At 32.4% G+C, this 13762-nt stretch overlaps 1 protein-coding gene and 2 non-coding genes across 3 annotated transcripts; all 3 read right to left on the bottom strand.

Annotated features, from left to right (window-relative positions):
• Nucleotides 1-6629: 6629 nt before the first annotated feature.
• On the bottom strand, nucleotides 6630-6702 carry TRNAR-UCU. Its single transcript has one exon. It is a non-coding gene; the product is annotated as a tRNA-Arg (tRNA).
• A 1694-nt stretch (nucleotides 6703-8396) lies between these two features.
• Nucleotides 8397-8469, bottom strand: TRNAR-UCU. The gene has a single exon. It is a non-coding gene; the product is annotated as a tRNA-Arg (tRNA).
• A 1270-nt stretch (nucleotides 8470-9739) lies between these two features.
• Nucleotides 9740-12533, bottom strand: LOC110725051 (RHOMBOID-like protein 8). Its single transcript, XM_021904524.1, has 6 exons — nucleotides 11961-12533; nucleotides 11183-11346; nucleotides 10936-11099; nucleotides 10582-10844; nucleotides 10378-10504; nucleotides 9740-10131 (listed from the first exon to the last, which is right to left on the bottom strand). The coding sequence occupies exons 1-6, from the start codon at nucleotides 12245-12247 to the stop codon at nucleotides 10009-10011; spliced, it is 1128 nt and encodes a 375-aa protein (XP_021760216.1). The 5' UTR covers nucleotides 12248-12533; the 3' UTR covers nucleotides 9740-10008.
• Between the last annotated feature and the right edge of the window lie 1229 nt (nucleotides 12534-13762).

Raw genomic sequence — 13762 nt, 5'->3', positions numbered from 1 at the left:
AAATTAATGAAAGATGTGACATGCATAAATTTTAGAAAACCCGAATTGGGACAACATTGGGGATGCAATTGACTTATTAGTGATGCAAATTGAAGTTGTAAATTAGTGAATAATCGTTTAAACAATGGTCCCCAATTTCATCGTGTTGTAGTTGATTTAACCTATCCTCAATTCAATGGACCCCCAATTTCCCAAATTACTTGCTTGTTGCCGATCTTTAATTGGAGGAAATCAAGTTTTGTGTACCCAATTAATTTTTGAGCCTTTCTTTAATTCTTCCTTAACAATTGAACCCATTTTGTTTAATTCAAGGAAAATTTACGATGAAGGTCCTTTTAAGTGGTTAACCTTGTGAGGAAGGTCTTTTTATGAAAAAGGTGGCACAAAAGGTCTTTTTATGGCGATTGGGTTTTGAGGAGGGTCCTTTGACCAAACTCCGGCGTTGACCTGCGTTTTCCGGCCAAAAAAAGTGCCATATTTTTTTTTTCTTTTTGATAATCAGAATTTTTTTTTTCTTTTTTTCTTCATACCCTAGAATGTGGCCTTTTAGTTAGTGTACTATGACTCATTTCATTCTTCATTGTACATAAATACTTTAGACAGCGAAATGCTTTTTTTATTTAGTATGTGTGTTGTTTGAACAACCTTTATTAGTTAGTTCGTGATGTCTCATTACGAACGTTAAATTAAACAGAAACATGATTAAAGCGGTAAACATATAAATTATATTACGAACAAGTGTGAAACACAACATAGTGAATACTCCGTACTTCATATAACATCTAATAAGGTCCGATTCATAGATATGAAACAGGTTATTTACGCTAATTTGTTATAATAAGCTTAAAAAAAAATATGTTGATGGTTTATAGGCTAGAGAATATAAGTTAAAGTGCTCAGGAACATTAAATGCCTATCTTTTATACAGTAATTGAATGAAGTTGATCACAACTAACAAGTCTGATGAAGGATCGGAGTTTCCTCTTGAATAACTCTGTAAAACATTGAATGCCTATCTTTCATTATTGGCTGATATGTGCTGTAATTGTAACTGTAAAAAAGATTGATTTCTGGCAACAAAATTATGGTCTTCAATCACCATCATTAAGCCGCCATGTCAGAGATCCTAAGGATTCTTCCTCTTTTGAATATAAACTCGTCTTATGTAGCTCCCTACTTTCTACTTCACTATTATTACACTACATGGTACATATTCGACCTAGGTATAACATTTATATTACTTATATAACATTTTATTTGTACTCGTAAAATGTTAAAAATACTTTCGATTGTTGGTTACAAATTTAGTTACTTTCCTAGTATTATGTGATTTGTCCACTCTAATTCATTTTTCAACTTGAATAATATCTAACTTCAATTTATACTCGTAATACATTGTGCATGTTGACATAGCGGTTATAATTTTAGTATGGTAGATATTTAAGGTATAAAAAGTGCTTAGAAACCCTTCTTATTTTTTTTTGTTTAATACATACACATTATTGTATTAACAACCTTTACGCCTCAAATATTCTCAAAATAAAAAGAAATTCATGCGTATCAGCTTAATTTTCAGGTTCAACTTGGTACTCTATCCAAAAATGTGCATAAAAGCAAGAATAAAACAGATCTTGTATGTTCATCAAATGAAAAGAACAAAGAGAAATTTGAGAAAAGTGTTATGCCCCCACTTGATAAAGATTGGAGAGAGAAAGTGATATGAATCTAGCTATGAAATTAACATTGTGTAATAAATTTAGGCTAAAAGATGAAAATTAAACAGCTGGAGAAACTTTTATGCTTCTTATTTAACCATCTAAAGTAGAATCCTTTTTTTCATCTTCCATCTTTGTCTTTGGCAATCTAAGCAAAGTAACCCCTTTTCCCTATTTGATTATCATAAAAGCATAGACATAATTATCTTTAAGGAAGTCAAAATCTATGAAAAGTGCCATATTTTATAAATTTTTAAACGTAAATACGGATTTATTTCAAGTTGGTGATTTTTTTTTACTGTTGGATCTTAGACTTTATCTTTTAGTTTGTTCTTTTTTCATTTGAGGTATGAAATCACGACTCATCGAAGTACCAAGTAGAGAAACTTCGGATCTTTTTATTACTTGGATAATTACATGTGTTTTTTCAGAAGGGGGCAACAGACCGAGACTGTTCACTAAAGGAGTTGTGTAGGGCCCGAGTATGCTTTAAGGAAGGAAGAAAAAATAAAATGTAGCAACACAATGATCATAGGAAATAATAAAAAGGCAGCACATAGTTTACTATTAGTGCAACTAATGATCGATGGATGTACCAAAAGGGTAGACAAGACATCCATCTAATTGATTCCATGCAAGTTTACTGGGGCATTGCAGTACAATTATCATGCAAAATAGGCCAAATTTAAAGCACTTTGAAATGACTACTTGATACCTCTCCGTGATCAAATTAATAATTATTATATTCGACATTATTAATTTTGACTGTTTTCCAATTGAATGTCTTTAAGTTTTAGATTTCATAATAGATTGTTTGAATAATCGAATTATTAGTCTTACTACTATTAATTCATAGTTTCTAAGATTTGGGTGCTTGACTTTTAATCCTTAATTGCTGTTTAATTAAATTTTTGCACGCCTCTATTATACAATACTATTTTTTATTTGATATGGGCAGTGGGACCCTCATTTCTCGCAATAGAAGGCATGGGATTTAGCACCTTTAGATTTGTAACACTATTTAAAAGTACTCATAAAAGGACTAAAATAACCTCATACTATTAGACTTATGTGTGATTAAGAGAGATATATTTGGAAACATAAAATGATTTGCATGCTAAAGTTGTTCCTCAATCAGACAAATAAATTTTGGTTACATTATAATCTAACAAGAATATAGTACACATTAATTTGTAATCACTCACCTACCTTTAATCTTCAAAGTTGTGTGTGATTATCGTGAAGAATTACATTTTAGAATAAATTTGTCAAATCTCAATCAAAACTTATCTTTAAAGCAAACATAAATATGAACAAATATATAAATTGAGATTAAGCCTACAGTATAATTTTTGTTTAGTATGTCTTGTTCATTTTATTAACAAAATAATAGTGTAAGGATAGAAACTCATAGATTTGTTATGTAAACTTTATGATGAGATGTGAGTTTCTAATAAGAATACATCATCCTCTATCAAAAATATTACAAATATCACATATAACATCGAAACCATTCAATTAGAATTATTCATATACGACAGATGAGCTGAGTAATGATCTTTATTTTATAGACTTGTAAGTTGATTACCAAATATATAATGAGTCGTGTTGTACTGTACTTATTATTCGTCGTGATTATATTTTCATTTTACATATTTTTTTTAGTGTGTGGGGGTATGTACAGGGCCGTAATTAGTCCTTATCAACTTCTTTGGGTATGTTAGATTGTATGAATTCATACCTTAAATATTAACCTCTCCACAAAAATATTACCACTTTCATCGATGGGGACATTAGAGAAGACTTTGGTAATACACCGTACGTAGTTAGCTAGGGTTCCTTTTGTAACTAGGCAAATATTTAGAAGCCCACTTTAAGATTCGCTCTTCCACTACATATTTAAACTTTTGATCGATCGATGCTCTTTCTTTTGCCACCTATCCTCTTATAGTCAAAGGACTAATTCCGGATGGAGTTTGTACTTAATCGAAAATTGCTTTTTAATACTTCCTCGATTACAAATTAGTTTTTAACTTTTCATATATGATATGTCTACAATAATTGAAATAATTCAGCTTTTACTCAAACCTTCATTAACCGTTCTTTGTGATTTATACATTAGGAAAAACTTAGGTCCTGTTCTTTTAAGTTTCTGGGCAGAGCAGAGCTTCCAACATTACAGAGCAGATTTCAGCAGAGCAAAGTAGAGCAGGGCTCAGCAGAACAACTCAAAAGAATAGGGCCTTACTTAAATACACTTTTAAAATACGGAGTATTAACTTTTCATAATTTTTACTGAAATTTATTTTAAAATATTAATGATATAAAAAAAAGCATTGGCAACCGTGTAAACTCTAATGTTGCAATAAAAAATAATAGCGGAAGTATTATATGCATGGATACGTTCTTGTATTTTTTTTTTAGATCTCTGTGTGCGTTGAGTGGTTGGAATAGTTGTAACAACTAACTACGATTTGCTTAAACCAACAATGAGCACTTACTCTTGAAGTTGAGATTCCCTTTATCCACAAACTCCACAAGAATGTGCACTTACTCTATCTTGAAGTAGATTTGAGATTCTCTTTTCTGAATTCAAAGTTAAAGCTTGATTAGCTTATTCCTACTACGTGTGCAAAAGCTCCACCTTCCACCATCGCTACTAGAAGGCAAGAGTGTGCCGTGTAATCCAACAAACCTTAGCTCGTCCGTTCCAATTTTCTTTTATCAGAAACTACAAAGTACGGAAACTATAATAGAGTGAGCCCATGGCTTACCAAATTAAATATAATTAGAAATAGAAATATAAATTGAAATTTTGGAATTTAAAAAATTGTGTGCACCTAAAAAATAGTGGTGCGTAGGGTAGTTAAACCCAAAGGCATGCAGAATTACAGTGGGAAGGGCAGAGGGTCTAGAGGCCTTTAAGCTTGGCCAATAATTGGGTAGCCTTTTCGCCCCACAACAACTCTTTCAAATTAAAGATTGGCGGCTGTAGCTGCTACCAGTACTATTGCTTGCCTAGCTTTTCCATTCTACCCATCTATCTATCAACCTCAATTTTTATATTTAATCATATTTTTTTCACCTAAATTAAGTGTATTTTATATACAAGTACTATGTTGGGTTACTTCTCATTTAGGTTTCAACTTTGTTTTAGTTATTGAGTTACCATTTCATTACTTTACTTCCCTCTCAATCTACTCCATCCATTTCATTATGCTAATCGAGTGCAATTTTCTATAATTATATATATCGAATAATAAGACAGTTTTCTTTGGATTTCGATCTTAGTATTATCTAATAGTTAACATGTTTTCTATAAAAAATACAAAATATATAATTTAGTTGGGAAAAGTTGATGAATCATCGATAATATGAGTTGATAAGATGAAATGTTATTAGAAGAAGGAGCGAAGGGTCACAACATGTGTCATCGACTCCAATGCCTTCCTACAACCCGCGCTTAGACTAATTAATTATTATTTACTTTGCTGCAACTAGTGTAACAAGTTTACATAGCTTTCAGCATATATCTTTGTTACATGACTTGTATACCACAAGTAGTTGGGGTCAAGGATTGAAGAAACTTAAATGACAACAAAAAGAGTAGGATTAATTTAATCTATTGGATTTGATTGTGGTTAAAAAAGGAACACAAAAAAAAAAAAAAAAAAAAGGTTAAGTTGCCGTTATAAAGAAACTCAAAGAAGCTACTAATTAGTCAAGAGTGGAGTCTAGTCTAGATATACTAGCAACCTATTTAATCATGATTCATGATCATTGATATATATTTTTGTAAAAAAAAAGTATAGTATAGTAGGAAGGTATGATAAATAGAGATTAGAATAAGGTCAATTTAACATAAATTCTAAAATGGGGTCCATTTTAGGGCCTAAAAACTCATAATATAGGGAGAGTGCTTGAACCAGAAAATTTGATGATAATGATGAGAGTCAGGAGTCAGGGGTTTCGCTTTCACTTTTTGGTTCAACCAACTTACTCCTTACCCAAAAACTAAACTAAAAAAGCCCACTTTCTTATTAATTAAAGGATTCTCTTCCACTAGACCCTTAGACTTGCCTTTTAGCCCCCTTAATTTTTTCCCTTAAAAAGAGGGAATACCCTTTTAATTAATGTTGATTTTCCTAACTTTGCTCAATAATATTAGGAATATTATTATTACTCTAGGCTTTTGATGTGTCAATCCTCTAATCTTTAATAGAATTATTTTTGTGTAGTGATGAATTTTGTGGGTATAAATTCACTATTTTTTTTGGATCTAGTAGATTGTTAATTGGGTAAAGATGATTCTAATCATGATTAGGAGCATTACATTAACATTAATATATACTACTTCACAAATGATATCCATGTCAAGATGCCATACATATCTCTTATAGAAAAGAAAAAAAAAAGTGATTGTGTGTATTGTATCACCTTTCACCAACGGCATTTGAAATCTAAGTTTAAGGGTTTGTTCGACAAAACTAACAATGTCAGCTATTAGAAGATAACTATCAAGCTAGTTGTTTAACGTAAGTGTTGCATATTTATGTTCGAAATAATAAATGTTTCCAGCTAAAAGAGTGAGTGAATAAGAGGTGATCAAATTAAATGATAACAGAAAATGGGCTGGAAATGGACCAAAACTACCTGTCAAAGAGCAGCCACCTATAGTAGAGTGGTCTAACACTTCATATTAATGAAGCCTAAGGTCACATTCAATTATAATTACTATCTCTTCTCTTATATTAACAGTAGAAGAAATAAATTATTCCAAGTGTTACAGAATAATCAAACATTCCTTCTACTTCATAAATTCAGCATTTAATGAACAGGGCTATATTTTGGGCCTTTTGGATATCGTTTCAGTTGTATTGGGCCCAAAAAATAAAATAAAAAATCATATTGAAACACGCTCGGTGGGACTCGAACCCACAATCCTTTGATTAGAAGTCAAATGCCTTATCCATTAGGCCACGAGCGCTTATTAATACGAAGTACAAACAAGTAGTATATGATAGTAAATTACGTCTCTAATTTTGATCGAAATTGTTTTTCGTATTTTTTTTTTTTGAGTTAATTTAAATAGAGTAAGATTATAGTTGAGAAAGAAAATGATCTAATGTAACGATAAGCACATCTAGACATAATCTAAGCGTTTGAGATGATAAGACAAGGTAACAAATATACTAATTAAGTCTGATTTTAAAATGTTCTTATTTATCGTTATGCTAACATTTAAATCGTATATAGAGTAAAAACACATCGATTGGATACCTTTTTTTTATTTGAGGTATTATTTTAGAATTTTAAATTTTCATAAACCACATCCTTTTGAAATTTTAGAATACTTTGGCCTTTCTTTGAAATCTTTATTTGGCCACTAAAATACAAGTATGTATCTTGTTGAATTTTCCTTGCAAAACAAGTAAATTAGAGAAACTAAACTCAACTATTTATACCAGTGGCGGACCCACGTGTAGTCATAGTGGGTCCGCGGACCACCTATTATTTTATTATGAAAAAAAAACTAAATATCAAGAATTTTAGCTTGCAGCCCAGTGGTTTTTTTTTCCCATCCCACCACACACGAGATCTGGGTTCAAATCCCATTACTCACACATTTTTTCTTTTTTTGCTTTACAACCTCACTTTCAATTTTCAAGATTTAGAAATTAAAACATATGTCAGAAACTCAGAACATTTCCCCAATTCCCCCAAATTAAAACCCTAAGTTTCAAACTCGCCTAAATCGAAATCCCCCGCAGCAGTCCTGTCGCCGTTCACCGACCGGTTTTTCGTGCTCCGTCACTCACCGTCGCCGTCGCCGGTATAAGCTTCGTCCGTCAGGCGTGACTGCGTGAGACGTCTGTCCATGGCTCCTAGCCTCCTACAGTCGTACTTTGTGGAAATTCGATTTTTTTTAGGTTAGTTTTAATTTACATAATTACATTACAATAAGATTATAGATTGATTAGATTCTATATCAAATTATCAGTTTAAATGTTTAATTATCAAATTATCTGACTGTATGACTATCACTGATTCATTGTATGAGTTTTTTTTTTTTTTTTTTTTTTTTTTTTTTTTTTTTTTTTTTTTTTTGGGTGAAATTTCTTGATTTTATTAGAGCTTGATTATCTGTATGAGTGTATGACTTTATTAAAGCTTGAATGTTATGACTTGATTATCGTCACTTGATAATTTGTATGATTTTATTAGAGCTTGAATGGTGTGATTTGTGAATGTGAGTTATGGCCGGATATTTGACCATTTGAGCCCTATTATAGATTTATAGTATTATTACTTTTTAATTGCATAATGGCATGGGAGATCAAACGTTGAATGATTGTTTGATTACTTATTTAGAAAGAGATTTGTTTTACAATGTTAGCATGGATGATTTTGTAAATCGTTATCAAAATATGAAAACTCGTCGAGAGCAATTGTAATAAAATTAGTAATTTTTTAGTTGTAATACGAATTTGCATTACTTTATGAAATGAACTTTTTTATGTAATTTTTTTTTTTTTTTTTTTTGTTCATTATACAAGCTTTGACTATTTTTTGATACTTTATGCGGTCGATGGACGATGATGGGACAACCTATTAATCAAATCATGGATCCGCCACTGATTTATACAAATGTATTTTATTAAAAAAATAAATAAAAAAAAGCACGCTCGGTGGGACTCGAACCCACAATCCTTTGATTAGAAGTCAAATGCCTTATCCATTAGGCCACGAGCGCCCTTTGATGTTTTAAGTGAATTAGATATGACTTAACCTTTATAGAAGTTAATGTCTCTAATTTAGACGAAAATTGTTTTCCAAATAAATTTTTTAAACGTAACAAGATTTTCTTTCCATTTAATTTTGTAATCCATATATTTTAATATTTCTATCCTGCAATCTACCAATCTTATTTTGTAAAATCTAATCCTAAAACATTCATTTACGAAATACTACCATTAGGTCAACTTTTTTAATTCCTTTTGTTATAAATACTACCATTAGGTCAACCTTTTAATTTCCTTTTGTCTATGCATTCATCATTCGCTAAGAAGTCTTGGAGAGAAATTCCTTTTACGTGGAAGAAAATATGGATGTAGTTGCTTTGTGGGAGGAGGCGTCTAGAAAATTTGATAATTTAGAGGACACATGGGAAGTTATTAGTAGAGTTTCAATGCAGCAAAGAATTACCGAAGTCGTTAGTTTGGATGAGAAGATGACAAGAGTAGATAGTGTTCTTGAAGAGGTAGAACGGCATTCGTCCTCACCGGTTTATGTACCGCCAACACATCAATGTCGTCATGGAAAAGGCAAAGAGATGAAATTTATCCTCGATAATTTGGGTGCGAAAGGGGTAGATAGTGTTCTTGAAGAATTACCGCAGCCGCCATCTTCATCAATATCAACGCAACATGGTTATGGGAAAAGAAAAGAGCTAAAAGTACTACATCAAAATCTTAATAAACCTTTTTCATCATCACCACCTAAACTGGATGACTCGTCATATTGTAAGAAGTTGGAAAATACGAAGCGGAAGTTGCAAGAAGGGTACAAGAAATGCCAAAATGTGTTTAATTGGTTTGAATGATCTTCCTACACAACCTAAACTTTTAGTAGCCGAAGAAAGCAAAAGGGAAAGCTTAAAGATTTTAGAGGGGTGAAGATTATGTCCCATCAAATATTTGGTTGTTAATGGTACGACAAGATGTTTGATCTAGAACAAGCGAAACAAAGATCGATCAAGAATTGTTGAAACGGCATATTAGCGGGGACGATTATTAGTTGATAATATTGATTAGCAATTTATTAATAAGTTTGTCACGCACTTGAACTCTTGAAGAGAAAAGATGAAGGTTGCATCTTCTTCTGCTTTCTTGCACAGTAACGAGCGAAAGGAGAAGATATGCTTTTGTGCAAGAAAGCATAATGTATTGTAGTATAAGTAGCAAAATAATAAGCTACCATAGTATCTATCAGCAGGCTTCATTAGTGTTTGAACTTGCCTTCGAACTTGTAACAATTTTCTTGAGAATGTACTATTCTGTACAGCAAAATTTCAATTCATTTTCTCAAAAAATTGATTTCACTACATCCCTTGTTGCTGCCTCTATGCAAAGAATAAGCATTGGACTGATTTACAAAATATGAACATACATTGATACAGTACTTAGCTTGTAGTTTTATATACTAATATTAAGGTACAATAGCCTATCCCACTTGATATACAATCAAAACTGCAGAATATATTGGATCAGCATAAGCAATCTCCAAGTCTGTATTAAGAGCAAATCATACTGCACAATTCCTCCAATCTTGTAGCTGAGATGCCTGTGTAAGGCAAGATCTTGAGTTTGTCACTTCGCAAGCACCTTAAAACCGTCTGCCCCCTCAGTTCAGTAGTCTGAAATCAGGATCACATCATAAATCAGCATTAGCAGTGAGAAGAGATGGTTCTGTGCAAATCATCTATAAAATAGCATATCAAATCATTGTTTCAATCAACTTTTGAGCAATTTCATTATTTCAAGTTATTACTCTGAATAAAAACATTATGCATGTCATTTGGTACTGTAATTGAGAATATTAGCATACCAAATTAGTTAAGAAATACCCTATATTCAATTCCTTTCTGTTAGATGAACATTACCTTACAGGATGAAGTTTTGATATCACAAATCCACTTTCCTGAAGGCACACAATCAACGTAGTGGCACCAACTGCAGTATTTGTTGATATCTATGCTGCTGAGAGCTGCTACAATGAGGCCAGCTACCCTGCATGTGGAATCCAAACCTCAGGTTTGATCGAACATCTAAGTATTTGCTTTGTTTCCAGTGAGAGAAGAACTCACATGAGGAAAAATAGGAGAAGACAGACAATCCTTAACGTTGGTCTGTCCAACTTATCCTTCAATGCCACAGACTTCTTTACACCATAATCAAATAAACCTTTGTGTAAAGCTGGCTTCCTAAGTTGTGGAGAGAAAAAGAGGACATAACCAAGAAGGGATCCTGCCAGAAATCCTGCAATGTTTGAGAAGTTATCGATAAAGGGTAGCATCCCAAGAGCAAAGTTCACTGCAAAGACCAAGAGTAGTGCCATCACAGCCTGAAACTGCACACAAATGCAGGCACTTTAGAAACTTTGATACAGAAGCAACACATCAATCAAGCAGGAGAATAATGTGTAGAGGGCAAAGAAAAACCTTATTGCTGAATGATTTCCAATCTCGAATAAGCCCAGAAAAGGAAGCACCAATCAAACCAAAGAGAGCAGCTGAAGAGGAAACATCAGGTCTATTTTGGACAAAGAGTGTGGCCATCAAACTACCAGTGAAGACCGACAATATGTAGATGATCCCAGTCCTCGCTGCAGATAAGATACGAAGAGCATGAACATATCTGATTTCCAGGACACTTAGGGAATACTAAATAGGAAAAAAGAAGTTTTACATGGTCCATATTTCTGTTCCAGATTAATCCCAATGAAGATAGCACTGGAGAGGCTGATGAAAAGGTGAAATACACCAGCATGAAGCAAAGGGGAGGTGAAGAGGCGCCATACTCCATGGATGTTTGTCAAATGTATTCTACGAAGCGCTCCCATCCTACCCAACCTGTAGCCATTTCATTACAGCACATCACTGTAAACTTGTGTTTGTATGGTACATTGATATACATTGTTGCTCCACACTTTACTACTCAAAAGAAGTAATAACCTAATAGTCTGCCATTGAAAGATCACTTGATTTTAAGAATTAAAGTACGAATTCCAATCCAATTCAAAGTTCAACAATAGCTTAATAATCCAATATACACATGTAAAATCTGATTGACTAGGTAAGCATTATTTCAATCTGATTGATTCATGTAAGCAATAATCACATCCCATTTCAATTGACACATCAAATGTAGTATGTACTATTGATTCCAGTCCAAGATTATGCAATTTTTTAATTCCTCAAAATCAACCCACAAAATCCAACCCCTAATTTAAAGCATCTTCGTATGAATTACTTAACATAAAACAGATAATTCAACCCCATTTCAATTCAAGAAATTCCAACTACATATTCAATAAAACAAATAGAAAACAGGTAAACCCAGTTCAATTCCACAAATCACAAGTTCATATAAACAACATTTTGAAGAAAATCACATAAATATCATCCCAAAATACTCAAAAAAAAAATTACATAAAAAATCCAAAGAGAGAAAGAGAGGGACTAACGCAGAAGAAGAAGGACCAAGAAGAGGGTTCTCATGAAGAGGCTGAAAGAACATCAAAGCACAATCTCCATGCGAGTTACTCAAGCAATTGTTAACAATCATCGTACAAAAAAACACGACAAGATGAACAAAAACGAACAATGATATGACCCAAGTAGTCTCCTTGTTCTTCGACATTGACCCAAAGAATGGAATCCTCTGTTTTTCCCCTGTTACTTCGTCGACGCCATTATCGTCGAAATCCTTCATATCCACGATCTGGGTTTCCTGCATTTTCCAGAAATCCATTTGATTTTTGAACTTGATATTAGGGTTTTGATTTGGGATTATTTTGATGAATTTAGTATTGGGGTTAGTAGATTACAGAGTGATTTCTTTGGTTAGGGTTTCAGTGTAACAATTTTGAGAAGAAGAAACTTCTGGAATATTGTTTGTGGGTGTTACAGTGAGAGAGACAGAGTGAGAGTTGTTAATTTCGCGGGAAATATAGTTCTGGATTTACAGCTGAGTGAGTGAGTTCAGTGATTGATGAAATGCCTCAAGGCCCAAAGAAAAATGTGTTTCTTGACGCTTTGTGTCTTATCTAAATTTACCTCAATGGTTTAGGTCGGGTCAATAATGCCACATTTGGTTCAGCTTTGAGTCGGCTCGGTTTTTTCGGGTTCATTATACCACATGTGGTTCGGTTTTGAGTTAGATAATCAGATATATATAATTCAATATTTTCATATCTATGCTAGTACACTTGTAATCTATTTAATTCTATATTGATTGTATGTATTTTTTTGGGAAGTTAAATTGCTTCGTTATAACATGAAGGACGATATGGTAGTTGATTGGCATGATTGGCTAGGTAATAAAGGTGTGAAGCAAACTGACAAGCTTAATATGAGGCAAGAATTGCCCTTAAAACTTGCTACAATTTAGGTGGTAGGGGTAAAGGGGTCTCCATCGCTATAAGTATATGTATGTAAATTCTACGTTGAAGTATATATCAAAACAACTTAAATCTTAGCTTGAAAAGTGAATTTTCTTATTCTATATGTTCGTATATTTCTTCTGCCAAAATATTTTCAATTAAAACAAGAATTTATCATCTATATTGTACAACTTAATGACTGAACTACTACTCCTAAGCGATAAACCCTACATTCTATATTATATATGTGGTAAATGTGTACTTAAGCATGATTAAAATATATTTAGAAAAGGTATACTAACCTTTTCTTTTTGGAATAATACACACCATATTCCCTAATCCGGCATCAATGAAAGAGATAGTAAAATTTTGGCATATAGCAAATAATTAATCAAAATGTTTATATGTAAACACCTTGAGAATGAATAATCATCAAAATAACGACGTGACATCAAATAGTATATACGATAAATGTCTATATACCTTCTTTTGTAAGGTTGTATATGAATTGTCAACTGAATAAGATAACAATTATTGCCTCATTGCATGGATATTATTTTTATTTGACAAATGTTATAGACATTGGATAGCATGATTCAATAATATAAGTATATTTTCCGTACAAGTCTATTTTAGTGGCTAGAAACGCCACATATAAAATACAATTGACCTTCAAACATTATCTTATAATTTCATTTCATGCTTCTGCCAATTCTTTCTTATATTTTTCTAAATAAATGTGATTTTTTTTTTCTTTTTTAATGTGGTATACCAACCTTTGATAATTGATATGCATGCTCCATGAAGGACAAACAAATCTTACCATGCTTATGAGTACCGCATTTATATAATTAACATTTAACAAGTATAGATCGATTTGCAAC

This window comes from Chenopodium quinoa, unplaced genomic scaffold (genome assembly GCF_001683475.1).
Source record: "Chenopodium quinoa cultivar QQ74 unplaced genomic scaffold, ASM168347v1, whole genome shotgun sequence".
In the NCBI taxonomy this organism is placed as follows: Eukaryota; Viridiplantae; Streptophyta; class Magnoliopsida; order Caryophyllales; family Amaranthaceae; genus Chenopodium; species Chenopodium quinoa.
This window is presented reverse-complemented; position numbering and strand designations above follow the sequence as displayed.